At 40.1% G+C, this 13,399-nt stretch overlaps 1 protein-coding gene across 9 annotated transcripts in view; it reads left to right on the top strand.

Moving 5' to 3' along the window:
• Window positions 1–13,399, top strand: part of TMCC1 (transmembrane and coiled-coil domain family 1) — a 107,141-nt gene that overhangs the window by 67,320 nt on the left and 26,422 nt on the right. The window contains exon 1 of one of the 9 annotated variants that reach the window (XM_083602728.1): window positions 1,579–1,827. The exons of the other annotated variants lie outside the window; for them this stretch is intronic. Coding sequence (XP_083458854.1) covers window positions 1,798–1,827 — 30 coding nt within the window. The 5' untranslated portion in view covers window positions 1,579–1,797. Of the gene's footprint in view, window positions 1–1,578; window positions 1,828–13,399 lie in introns of those variants that run through there. 9 annotated transcript variants of the gene reach the window in all.

The raw sequence follows: 13,399 nt of genomic DNA, 5'->3' as shown, positions 1-13,399 counted from the left end.
TCTGCAAGCGAGTTGAAGACAAATGTTTTTTGGAACATTGATAAGGTGGTCCTGATTTATGGGCTCCAAAGGAGTCCTTTGTCATTCTGTGAAATCATGATGAAATTGAATGACCAGTTGAGTTGAAAACATAGGTATGTGTGCTGAAACACATGACAAAATTTAAATTAGAAATCTTCAAGAGAGAACACTATGAATATCGAGAACAGTACCAAGAATCTGGTTGGCACTAATCTTTATTTTCCTGTGCCTGTTCTGTTGCAACATATTTAATTTTGTAAACTGTATTAAATGCTTTTTTAAAAAGTGGGATAAAAGTAAACTAAACACTTGTGCCTTTAAATTTGGTCCTGAAGACTTGGCAGTAAGCATTACTCTTTTTTGGTTATGGGGTGGAGAAGCAGGTTCATCAATTCTCACCATGGTTTTCCGATCTAACAAGAATAGAAACTGGCTAAAAATATTGTTCTAGAAAGAGATGGAAGCTGCTCTGATCTTGAAGTAGTTGAATTTAACAAGCTTGATTCATTGTCACTAGCTGCATAGGCAAAAAAATTCCTTGCCGAAAAGCTCTCATAAACCGAGGTCCTGTGAGTTATTATAGTTAATGTGAATATTATAGTTAATGTTAATGTTGCTGGTAGATACATCACAAAATCCATTCTGGTTTGTTCCTTGTGGCCCAGGTAAGGCCAAAGCAGACACTTTTGAGCAGCATGCCCCAATGTACTACTCCTTCACACTAAACCATAGTTTACTGCAGGGGTTATCAGCATGGTACCTGCCTTCCATTGTGCCCACAGAGCCACTTCCCCACCACACCCCTCCTACCCATGAAATTAGGCTTGAAAGAAGCAGTCTGTTTTAGCCAATAGACCAGGTTTCAGTATGTGATTAGTTGCAGGGTGGCGGGGGTGCCCATGACAGTTTATCCAGTTTGCATATGTACCTATGGGACCAAAAGGGGCTATGACCCCTGATTTAACATGATGTGCTAACACAGTCAGTGTGTATTGAGGGGCAGTTAGTAGCAGCAACATGGAGGGTTAATAATAAATGCAACAGTCAAATTATCATGAAAGATCACTCAGGCAAGTTCAAAGTCTCTCTTAAAAAGAAGATAAGGTAGCCTGCTATCATGAGGCCATCAAAGGACAAGTAAAGTAAGTTTCCCTATGGAGAGAGTTGCATAGTTTTGATGCCACTGCCCCAAATTACCACTTAACATCCTTTAGAAGACGGAGACACAGAAACCCAGAACTCCAAGTGTGGGTGTTGATGGAGGCAGGTATGTTCATATGGGATGGGGGGGAGCTGTTTCCAAGTCACCACTATTAAAGCTAAAATGTAGTCTGTAGTGTAGCTTTTTTGCCTTCCCTCTGGGTAAAAAACAAACGTGGTGTTGTTCTTCCTATATCTGTAAGGAAGAAATCATCCTTGCTTGCAGTTCTGTTACCAAAAAAAAAAAAAGGAACTCCAGCTTTGTTTTTCTCTGTCAGAAGCTGGGAATATTTTTAGTGGGCTTCGTGACACAGCTGAAGATTGTTCATGTGACACACAGAGCAGTTTGCTTGTTAGGAGTCGCCCTCTCTTTCTGGAACATCCACTCAGAGCTCTGCCAACATGCCTAGGGTGCCCCTGCTTCATATTCTATTCATACTGCATTGGCAGGACAGAATTCAGTCTAACAAGGCTAGAGCAACATTCTGCTTAACCTTACTCTCTAGGACAGCATGTTCAAGCTAGGGAGAAGCCTTCGGCTTTACTGCACGTTCTTTTGCTTGTTTCAGAGCCAGCATGGAAACCTCGACATCTTCTTCTGATACAGTATGTTTTGTTACCCTCCCTTCTTTAGTGGTGCTTTTGCTAAAGTTCTAGTGAGAGAAAGCTCAACATGCGGATAGGCATTGAATACATGCAATGAAGCATTCCTTCAAAAGATGCTCCATTCATTTTTGAAATAGCTGCTGTCTGCTATTTTTGTGCATTCTGTCGTAGACTTACACTAAAGTCCTGGTTATCCAGGCTGATTGAGAGCATGAAATATGTCAGAAATATATAGCAGGCATAAACCATATTCATCATGTAGAAGGATTCGAAAGTGGGAGGCTTGGATGAATGACTTTACCCATACCTTTTCTATTGTGCATGCCTGCTTGGTCTGTTTTGGAACTGTAATGAGATGGACTTGAAATGGTTTTATGGTTGTTGTTTTTTGTTCCATTTGTGTCATATAAATAGTGCCAGTAATAAATGGTGTGTTTGTGCACATTTCTTTTGCTTGCTTTTATGATGGAAGAATAATTGGGCATCATAAAGCTGCCCTTTTCTATGAAATAAATCATAATACAAAAGGTTCTTGTCCCTTTTCATCCTCATTAGAGCTGTTTGTAGTTATGCAAAGTGATTTCCCCCCCTTAGGGCTTTGAGGTCAGTCTTTGCTTTAGCAACAAACTGAAATTCAATCTGCGTGAACATGTTAGAATTTCAGAAGGGTAAAGCATAGGTTTGTCATTGAGTAGCATTTATATTTTAGTTAAAACAGAGTTTGCCTCTCTTCTGTCTATCTAGATCGTGCATTTATTGGTAGTATTAACAGGCAAATATGGAATGAGGTACTTTGATTATGAAATTGGAATGTTTGGTCCTCACTGCTCTTAATATAGTAAAAGTTGGTTTCCTAATCAGCTTACGTTAGATCTGTTAATATTCCTTAACACAGCCATTTGAATGAACTTAAGAAGTCCTCCCACCTCCGTGACTCCAGAGAGAATTTATTTCCTTTGTCCTATGGTTACTCTTTCCTTGTTGTTTGAGTTTGCAGAAAGTTTTGGTTTATTTGATTGTTTTTTTGTCAGCATGGCTGAATCACAGTTTGTTTGCTCAGAGGTTATAAAAGTTCAGTGGCTTGTGGCATTGTGCAGCTTTAAAGTCAGCTACCAGTTGTATCAGGAGATGCAAAAAAACAGGGGGGGGGGATAGAGGAGTAGTTTCAAATAAGAAATCCATAGGAATGAAAATAAGAGAATGACATACTGTATTTGTTCTCTGTGCTCTTGTTCCCAGAACAGAGCTGCTTTGTTGGGGCTTAAACAGTGAAAATAGAGAGCATTTAAAGTTCCTTTCATTTGCTGTGGAATCAGTGATAGGTAGTTAAAATACAATGCATAATCGTTGCAAATTAAAGATGGGTAGTAAGAGATTAAATTGGGAGAATGTAACTGTAATACAACAAACATCTCCAAAGCAGATTAGTCTGATTATTAGTGACTTGCTCAAGACCAGTGAATTTTGTGGTCCTGTGGGATTTTAACCCAAGTCTCCCTTGTCAAAACCCAACACTCTAATTTATCCATAAGACCACACTGATTCACTGACATTTGCTTTCTAGCATGATCATAAAGTGATGCCAGTCACCACCTCTCAGTCACAAGGGTTCTTATGGGGATTGATAGAGGTGGGGGGGGGGAATCAAGTATACCATTTTGAGCTTCTTGGAGGAAAAAGTGGGATATAAATGCAGTAAATAAAGAATAATAAATAATAAATAACACTTGGCAGACAGGAATACATTTGATTCTCAGTGGCTCCCACTAAGTTCTGTGGAATAAAGTGAGCAGGTTACAGTTGGCAAGTCTGTTGGAAGTGGCACAACCTGTTCTTTCATCCTGTCCTGCCAGGAAGCAGTTCAGCTGGTTCAGTGATGTTCTTGAGTATATTGGTTGCATTTCCACCCATATAAGTGGCTATAACTTCCTCTCCTAAGTATTGTGCTTAGGTGCATTGTTGTGGTTTCTAGAGGCACCTGGTTGGCCACTAGGTAACGCAGAATGGTGGACCTTTGTCTGATCCAGTGGGACTCCTATGTTGTGGGAGCAAGGCCTGTTCTTAATGCTTGCAGCCTCCATTGTGAGGAATCTTAAGGGCCAGGTAGTGGTGATGCAATATTGGTTGTGTAGAAACAAAGTACTGTATTGCAGTTGTCTAAATTTCTGGACCTGTGAAGAAAGCACCCAACACACAGGCATGTTGCGCCTCTTTTCCCCTAGTGGTCCCTACAATATACTGGCCACACACCCTGCAAGTTGATTTTGCCATCAGCCCAATTTATGTAGGGCATATACTTCATCTCTTATATTCATATCTGTCAAATTGTTTTGCTGCTTTTTGCGATTGCCCTGCTTCATGGATAAAAACCACCCAAGCTGGCAGTTGGATCTCACGTACTGAAGGGACAGCATCCATCACTGCACTTGAGGACAGGCGGCTAGCTTAGGGGCTCAAGGCAGGCCACAGCTCCATCCTCCAGCACCTCACTGTTGTTCCTGCCCTCCAGCATACACAGCCTGAGGTAGCTGCCTCATCCCACATAATGTTAGGGCTGACCCTGAAATCAGTGGTATAGTTGCTTATCCTAAGAACACCAAATTCATTATTCATTTCTACAGCTGCAAGTATCTACAATTCTTCTCTCTAGATGAGGTGGTTAGCAACAAGCAGTAGGATTTGTTTAGGGCCAGGCTTTATAATTATCATTATTTATTATTTACTCAGTTTGTATACTGCACTTCACCCAAAAATCACAGTGCAACATGAAGATTGAGCTAAGCCCCTGGGTGAACTGGAATCTGAATAGACACATTTCTCTTGCTGAATTATAGCTTTAGCTCATAAATGCTACACATGTAAAGATTTAGGTTACATTTGGTGTTAGTGGAGAGGGATTTATATATTTGCTGTTAGTAGAGTGGGTCATACAGTGTTCTGAAATGACATGCATTCCCCCCCCCCCCGAAATGTATATTGCATATAAAGAATGGCAGTGTTTTTAAGTGCTGCCTTTTGTATTTTATAGATTTTTTTTATTTGGTGTTGCATAAGCATCTGAGTGCTTTCATTTTGGAGGTGGAGAAATGTGGTGTACATCCTTAAAATAAATAACAAGTGCTGTGTACACTAGGGGCTTTCTTTAAATGGATTTTTGCTTTTTCTAGCATGTCACTTCCCTTCCCCCCTTTTCATTCCAGAGCAAAAACTGTTTTCACAACTATAAACATAATTTTCGTTAATACTGCAAGTATGAACATCTTTAAAATGTTTCCAGCATATGTTTAAAATTACCTATAAATTAATTTATGTAAAATCTATTTGATCCACACATTTCTAATCATGTAAATAATCATAATATAAATAAGTATGCATTAACATTTGTGTTTGTGGCAATCTAAGATAAGAGATTTATCTAAAAATTCACAATCCATCTATGAATACAGATTTCACACATGTAATGTTTTATCTTCATCTAAGAGTGCCCTCTGCAGGCTAAACTATAGCCAAACAGGAAATGTAAAGCATGCTTGATTTATTCAGTGTATTGATTGGTAAAGTGTGTTTTGTACCCTTAAAGGGGAAAAGAAGCTTGGGTGGGGGCTATTTTGAGCATTAAAATATCTGATGAGGATGTAAGGATCCATCTCTTTCCTATGCTATTGTTCCAGTTGCAACATCTCAAGGCTGCTTTTCACTAAATATCTAGTTTGGCCAAGTTTATATGCATTGTAATTTGAGCTAATGCATATTTGAACTTCTTAAATGCATATTTTGGATACTATACAAGGGGGAGGTGGAATGCTAGGAGTGCATTCCCCAAATGTGGGGACAATTATAAGCCATTTTAAATGGAGCAAAGAAAGTAGATAGAATTGGGGGGCAAGAACTCCCAGTCCTACAGTCCATCACACTCAAATATCTCCTCTGTTTCAGTTCTCTAGCAGGAACAGTACTAATGCATATATCCATTGGACAAAGTCTAGTGTCTGCAATAAACCCTGATATGCATGCAGACTGGGCTAGGAATGTTAGGTTACCAAACTGGAATAAATTAAATATGGATTAAAATATATGTGTTACCCAGTGTGTTCTCTAGCTTTTGCTAGTATATGTGCTGAAACAGACTTTGTTTGAGTGGTTCTGTGGTCAAACAGAGATCCTTCTGATTAGTAGACATCTCTATTGCTATGAGGGTGGCAAACCACACACCACAATTAAACAGCACTGAACCAGTGTTTGGTATCATTAAAAACTTCAGGTGCTGGGGAGCAGTTGGAATTTAAAAAAATAAATCTCTCAGTTATTAGCTTATTTATAATAAGTTCATGTGAAGCTCATCAGAGGTCCTGCCATTAACCTTGCCTCCATTGCTACGGGTTTACATGCTCTGTAGTATAGTAGGCTAGACTATTCTGTTGTGGCAAGAGTCCTGTTTTCTTAAGTTCTCTTTCAACCTAAGTGATACCAGGGTTTAAGCATCAAGACTCTAGGTGTAAGTGGTCTAGCCTGGGTTGCAAGCCCATTAGCAAATGTAGACGGTAAGTAAGCATTTCACATTCTGAATAAATCAATATAACTGTGTACTTGATAATGAGGCAAGCTTCCTGTTTGTAGGTAAACTGGTGAGGACTTGAGTGAAGAAACCCAGCTGAACCACTGACAGGGTTCCCTGAACCAGAAATGAAATTCTCCTATGTTAGAAGTCTTTTCTTTCTCTATGTAGTTTCATAGCTGTCAACTCTAGCTGTATACCTAAAAATAGTAAATCTGCCAATGATTTACTTGAAAGTTATTCATCCTAATTACTACCTTTTTATATTGCAAGCTAATTTTTGTTTGTAAAAGATAAGCAAAAATTAATCCACAAGTGATCATATTGAATGTGTAGTTGTGCAAAACAGCCATGTTTTGTAAATTGGCATAGATGTATTTGCCATTCAGACGTGAACTTGGGGCTCCATAAATCCCATTTTATCTTGTGGGAAATTAAGGTTCAGTTTAAGTATTGCTTTTGTCGTGTGTTTGTGTGTGTGTGTGTGTATTCAGCATGCTGTAGAAACTACTGACATATCTTCTTGGCTAAGGAAAGATACAAACTGTTGCCTTTGTTTCCAGAACATGTGACAGAAGTAGAAGCACTTAACCAAGTGTATATTTTTTATTATGCTAGATGTCTTAACTTGTATTCAGAGTTCATATAATGAACTATGACTAATAAATGGGGAAAAAAATGTTGTTGGCATGCTTGCTGTGAAGCAGATCTCTATTATCTACACTTTGAACCCCTGAAGGCAGTAAGTGTTTAAAGCAGATTAATTACATTAAGGTTATAAAAAATACTTGATCTTCGATAACATGGTATCTCAGCTGAAGAGCCTTGCCTCCCACAGATATCCTTGGTTCTTTTCTCATGTAAACCATGACACCTAGTCCACACATTCAATGGTCCTGTATCCAGATTTTGGGTTGGGCCCCAGCTTGACGGTAAAAGCAGTTTGATTGTAGAATGGACTCCCTTGGAAGGTGGTGGACTCTCCTGCATTGGAGGTTTTTAAGCAGAGGTTGGATGGCCATCTGTCATGGATGAACAATAAGACCATGCAAACATATGGTATAATATTAAGAAATATGCCCACAAATGTGTGTTTGGCCTAAAGAGAGGTCCCAGGTAAGAAAAGCCTGAAGACTTCAAGGTGTATTTCCTGGAACTTTTCACAATGAAAGATTCCAAAGGTATATACATGCTAAAGGTAAAGGGACCCCTGACCATTAGGTCCAGTCGTGGCCGACTCTGGGGTTGCGGTGTTCATCTCGCTTTATTGGCCGAGGGAGCCGGCGTACAGCTTCCAGGTCATGTGGCCAGCATGACTAAGCTGCTTCTGGCGAACCAGAGCAGTGCACGGAAACGCCGTTTACCTTCCTGCCAGAGCGGAACCTATTTATCTACTTGCACTTTTATGTGCTTTCGAACTACTAGGTTGGCAGGAGCAGGGACCGAACAACGGGAGCTCACCCCGTTGCAGGGATTTGAACTGCTGACCTTCTGATCGGCAAGCCCTAGGCTCCGTGGTTTAACCCACAGCACCACCCGTGTCCCTTATATACATGCTAGTCTATGGAAAAAAAAAAAAAAACCAGTGACATTGTAAAGATACCAGACTTAGATAAAAGCTTTCATTGCAATAAATCTGCTGTTCTTTCGGGTGTCTCAAGATTCTGGTATTCTCCCTGGAACTGTAAGAAACCGATTTGGTTAATAAGCAACTTGTATCATGTAGGTTGAGTTCATCTCCTGCTCATAGAGAGTGGCAAGCAAAGCAAATAATGTAATTGTCATGGTGATGAAATTTCAAGAAGAGATGTGACTACTTTTGTCTGAGAAATTACTAGGGTTGGTTCTAAGTTTCCTGTTATCATGATATCCTTGTTTGGGGTGTATAGGGTGTTAGGGAAGGAGTACTAACTTTGGTGGGGGACATGTTGTGCTCCTTTGGGGTACTTTGTCCACCTTTGGTCCCCACGCTGCACTCAGCTCTCACCTGTGGTGATAAAATTTAGTATTTTGTTCAGAGTTAGAGATAGGTATCATTGGTTCTTGCAATCACTGATAAAAACTTCGCCACTGCTAATTTTCTAGCATTTGTCTGGTCTTCCAATAGGAACCTCACATAGTGAGCCTCTGATTTTCCCAGGAAAGGTACCAGCAAGGGCAATATTAGTTCAACCCTGGCTTGCTCGTATTTCACACAGTGTAGCAAAATACGTTTTATAGCATTGATGTCTTGGGCACACGAGCAAAGTCTGTCCTGGTAGGGAACTCTCTCAACCTGCCATCCAACACTGCAGAAGGAAAAACGTTTAGTCTGGCTTTGGTGAATAACCTTCGATAATTTGGTACTGTAAAGTTTCTAATGTAAGGTGTTAACTTAAAGACATGCCTATATTGTACTCCTACAGCCAATGGACTACAGAGTGCCTGCGATCGAGATTGCAAGTCACTATGTGTATTATCCCATAATCTTTGCTTTAGTGTCTTTAGGGTACCTTCATAACCCAGGTAAAAAAGATGGGGGGGTGACAGACCATTAGAGGTGCCTTTTCTAGCCCTGGTTTTCTGCCATTTGCTGACAAACTCCTCTTTGGACAGATGTTGATACAAACTCTTCCATAGATCAAACACTGAAATCCTGAGCCAATGTTTTAGGGCAGCCCACCATGCTTTAGTTGAGATTGGGCATTCATCAGATTCTAATAGAAGTATGGAGTTGGGGACGCAGTTAGGGACCTGTAGCAGAGATCGTAAAATTTTTGCCTGAAAGCTGTCTAGCGTAGGCAGGTCCCCATTGTGCCAGACATTTGCAGCATAAAGGAGTTGGGAAACAGATTTTGCATTGAAAACCCTTAAGGCTGCTGGAACATACAATTGCTCTTAAATAAAAAGGAAACTCAAATAATTAAAGAGATGGAGCAACTTCCCTATGAGAAAAAAACCCAGCATTTGGGACCTCTTAGTTTAGAGAAAAGTTGCAATGTTTAATGTAGACTGTGACAGTGTATGTAAGCGAAATTTTCCTCAATGATTAGTGTTTTTGCAAAGAAAAAGACTATAAAAACATTTATTATTATTTTATTTTTTAAAATCAAATTATGTTCCATGCTTTTTAGGTGCCTTATATGGTTTTCATGTGTTGTGGTTTTTTTATTTTTATTATGGCTAGGGGCCTCAAAAGCTGGAACTTGCATGGGCCTCTCTAGACCTCTAAGAGGGCCTGGCCCAGTGGCAAATGGTGATGGGTGAACCCCCATCTGCACATGCATTAGAAGGCATTTGGGAGACAGGTGTGTTTTATCTGCCACTGCCGTAAAATATGGTTACCCTCTATAGGGATATTCTTCTGTCTGATTCTGAATATTACATATAATCTCATCCTTCAGTCATATCCCCTTGATCTTAACTTGTCTTTATTATAGACAAATCAGAGGTAGCCAGTGTGGTTCCCTCCAAATACTGTTACGCTACAATATGTACCATACCTGGTCTTCAGCCATACTAGCTTGAAAATTGTAATCCAACAGCATCTGGAGGGCTACCCCTGGAATCAATGTTTTGCATAAAATGAACTTATAAAATTATTTTAGCTGACTTTACTCTCTTCTGCATGTTGTTCACATTTTGAAATTTAGTATCCCCCTTTTCTCTCCTCTTCTGGGTGTTTATTCCTTGCAACAATATATAAAGAAACAGTCATGCATATCATTCCCCCTACCCGTACTGCTGTTTTCTTCCATTCATAGTGCTTTTCCCCAGTTACATAACAAGCTGCCTTTTGAAGGGCCATGCATTCCACAAATAGTTATACACTTTTATGTATGCACACAAGTGCACTGCATGAAAACTGGCTTATACAGAGAAATCCTTTCATTTGGAGAAACATTCTCTAATATATTGGAAACCAAACTACAATAACTGAACTATTTAAGGATAATAACTAAGAGGGATTTTTTTTTTTACAAATATTCTTTTAGTGACCTGAAGGCTGCATTGTTGGCCATAGGTATGCATGCTATTCCCCCCCCCCCAGCCCCTTCCACCATCCAGCTATGGTCTCAATTGAAATAGGTTTTATAAGAGGGGTTCTTGTTTGTTGGCAGCGGGGGCTGTGTTGAAAACAGGCGAAACCAATTTAGCCCAGAACTTATGTTAAGATTAATATGCAGTCTTCAGTGTATACATGATCAGTTTTTAGACTGCCAGTATACTTTCATGTACCACTGAAATATTTTTGTTCTTTGTTATAGATAAATGTGGTTTATAAGTACATGGATAATCATATATATGAATTTGCTGGATAAAGGTTTTGAGTTCCAATATAACAATTTCCACACTCTTCTCTCCCCCCCCCACCTTGCACCAAATTGAGAGGAATAAGCAACGGAATCTGTCCCCATCAAGCTTGAGGAAGCTCTACATGTGACATTAACAGGCACTAAGTTGACTTACTGTCCTGTATGTGAGAAAGAATCCTCAGCTCACCAAATTCATTGACGAATCTATTCTTCCATCTCTGAATTATTCTGCCAGTGCTTTGGAATGCAGTATTTTCTTTAGCTGGCCTACACACACACACACACACACACACACACACACACACACACAATGTTAGACTTGTGTCATGTTCAACCAATCCCAATGCATCCCTGGAGAGAAACCCATAGAAATATTCACCATGTCTGCTTTGAGAGCGTCTATTAACTTTAAATCTTAGAGTACTAATTCTGCTAGCATTGTTTTGGCAAGGACGTTACACTGCTCCTTCCTCATTTGTCTAAACTTCTTGGTTCCAAACAGACTTGGAAAGGAGCCTTGGTTAACTGCAGGTGTTATGAGCATCCAACAAGTTTTGAGCTTACAGGTTTCCAGCTTATCTAAGAGGAGATTGGAAGCTTTTGCTCTAGTTTTTTTTTATTATTATTATTAACTGCAGCTTGTTGTTTCATTCAAACCTGATAAACTGGTTGACCTTAATTATTGTAGTGTAGTCTGTGGGTTATGGAGCTGGTTTGTTTCAACAAAACATGGCTAAGAGTAACCAGTTTGTCAGGTTTGGATGAAACAACAAGCCACAGTTAATCAAAACTGGAAGCCAAAGCTTCCAGTCTCCTCTTTATAGCTTTGCAAGAGTGTGTATGTGAGGGAGCACATGCAAGCCTTAGATTCCTTATGGCTCCCTTTCATAATGATAAACCATACTTTATTGTGATGTCTCAATTGTCCCAGTGTGCAATGTAGACAGTTACAGTATCTCTTTGAGAGTCTTCGTGGGTCACTGTGTATCAGACAATGAATCTCATTAGAACAGGAATGAACTTCTTCCAAGTTGCCGTTGCCTACTATATGAGTTATCCTATAAAATGAGCATGTTGAGTTCCTTCCCAATGTTTTGAGATAAGTCTTTGCCAGGTTAAAGATATCAGGAGCTTGACTACACAGGTGCAAGGTTGGATCTCCTGCTGGAAGGGGCAGAGGAGAGATGTTTTTTGTCTGTTCTCCTGAAAATCTGCTTCAGACGGAGGGGAAACTGTCCTGGACAATGTAGAAGGTGGTACTGGGGTCTGTAGGGGGAAGAGAGAACAATAGGAAATCTCCTTCCCACCTCTAGATTGGTAAATCTAGATCCAGCTCATGTCCAGACTGTTTTACGGCAGCAGTGTTCATAATGGAAAGTTGGTTTTTCTACAGTGGCAATGTCAGATGATCTGGAAAGTTGGAGTCTCTACCCAAGTTACCTTAGTTAGCTTTTTATTTTTAAAAAAATAATTCATATTCTGTCCTTTCTCAAGGATATCAGGGTGGCTAAGAATAAATTCCATGAAAAACCCCCACAAAATCATAAAACTACATTCTACTGATTTCACAACCCAACATCATGCATAGTATTGGGACAGTGTCTTAATCTGGCATCTCTATTGGGAAACCTCAATCACATATCACAATATGATGAGATGCTTCCAATGAAGGAACAATGAGCAAGTTGTAAAATTCTTGAGTTGCATTTCTGCATTCAAAACTTCTCTACCACTTGTACCAACAACAGTGTCCTCTATTTTGCATTCCACTCTTGCCCTTAGTCAGGTGCAAAGATCCAGTTTACCACTGCAGGGGAGCAGGGCTACATTAAATTAGTTGACTGGGTTATGTGAATGAATTTCTCCTGAGATCTCATTGATTAGTTGGGAACAACATCTTTGATGCCCCTTGAAAGATCTGCATTGATGGGTTGAAAAATATACCCACGTAGTTCCTCACTCTAATTAATGCCAGCCTTGATAAAGTTTGTTATGCTGTGGGTTGTCTGAACCTTTGGTTTTTCTGGTGTTTCTGTTTTGCTTTTCCTACGGCAAAGTTGTTACCTGGCTCAAAACCACTTGAAAGATTTTCCCTCTAACTGTCCTTGCATCCAGGTCCTATACACCTATGCACCCTGGCTCCAAGGCGTTGCAGAGCTTGTAAACTTGGGGTGGGAGGAGGAGCCAAAGGCCTGGGTAGCTATCATAAGTTACTTCCAACACCCAGGGGCAGAGAAGCATATATAAGGAAAGTGAATTGTAATTGACCTGGAGCTGTAATGGGCATAACAGTTGTGTGCTCTGTAGCTTTAAATTTAAGTGACGGTGAGCTTGCATTTTTTAAAATGTTCTCTGCTGAAGGAAAAGCATATACCATGCGCGAGCTCAGTGTAACTATTCATTTGCATCAGTGATAGTGGAGCACACAGGGCTGCTTGTTTTGGCAAATGGTCTGTTTATACAGCAAGTGCCCAGAGCTCTTTCAGTCTCACAGATGTAGGGAGCAGAGTAGTTGGTCTGGGCGACAGTCCTAGCAGTACCTAGCACTGAGCAGGGCGTTGCAGACGGGCCATGCGGCAATGTTTATGTGGTGTTGCTGTACCTGTGTGTGCTGTGAAAATCATTTCAGTGAACCTGGCAAGGTGAGATCCTGCAGAAAAGCATTTCTGCGTCTGATTTGGCTGCTCTGTTTACAACTCCAGTGGCTCATTAATAAGCAATA

Source organism: Podarcis filfolensis, assembly GCF_964270895.1.
Source record: "Podarcis filfolensis genome assembly, chromosome: 2".
In the NCBI taxonomy this organism is placed as follows: Eukaryota; Metazoa; Chordata; class Lepidosauria; order Squamata; family Lacertidae; genus Podarcis; species Podarcis filfolensis.
The sequence above is the reverse complement of the archived record's forward strand: the minus strand, read 5'-3'. Positions and strand labels throughout refer to the sequence as shown.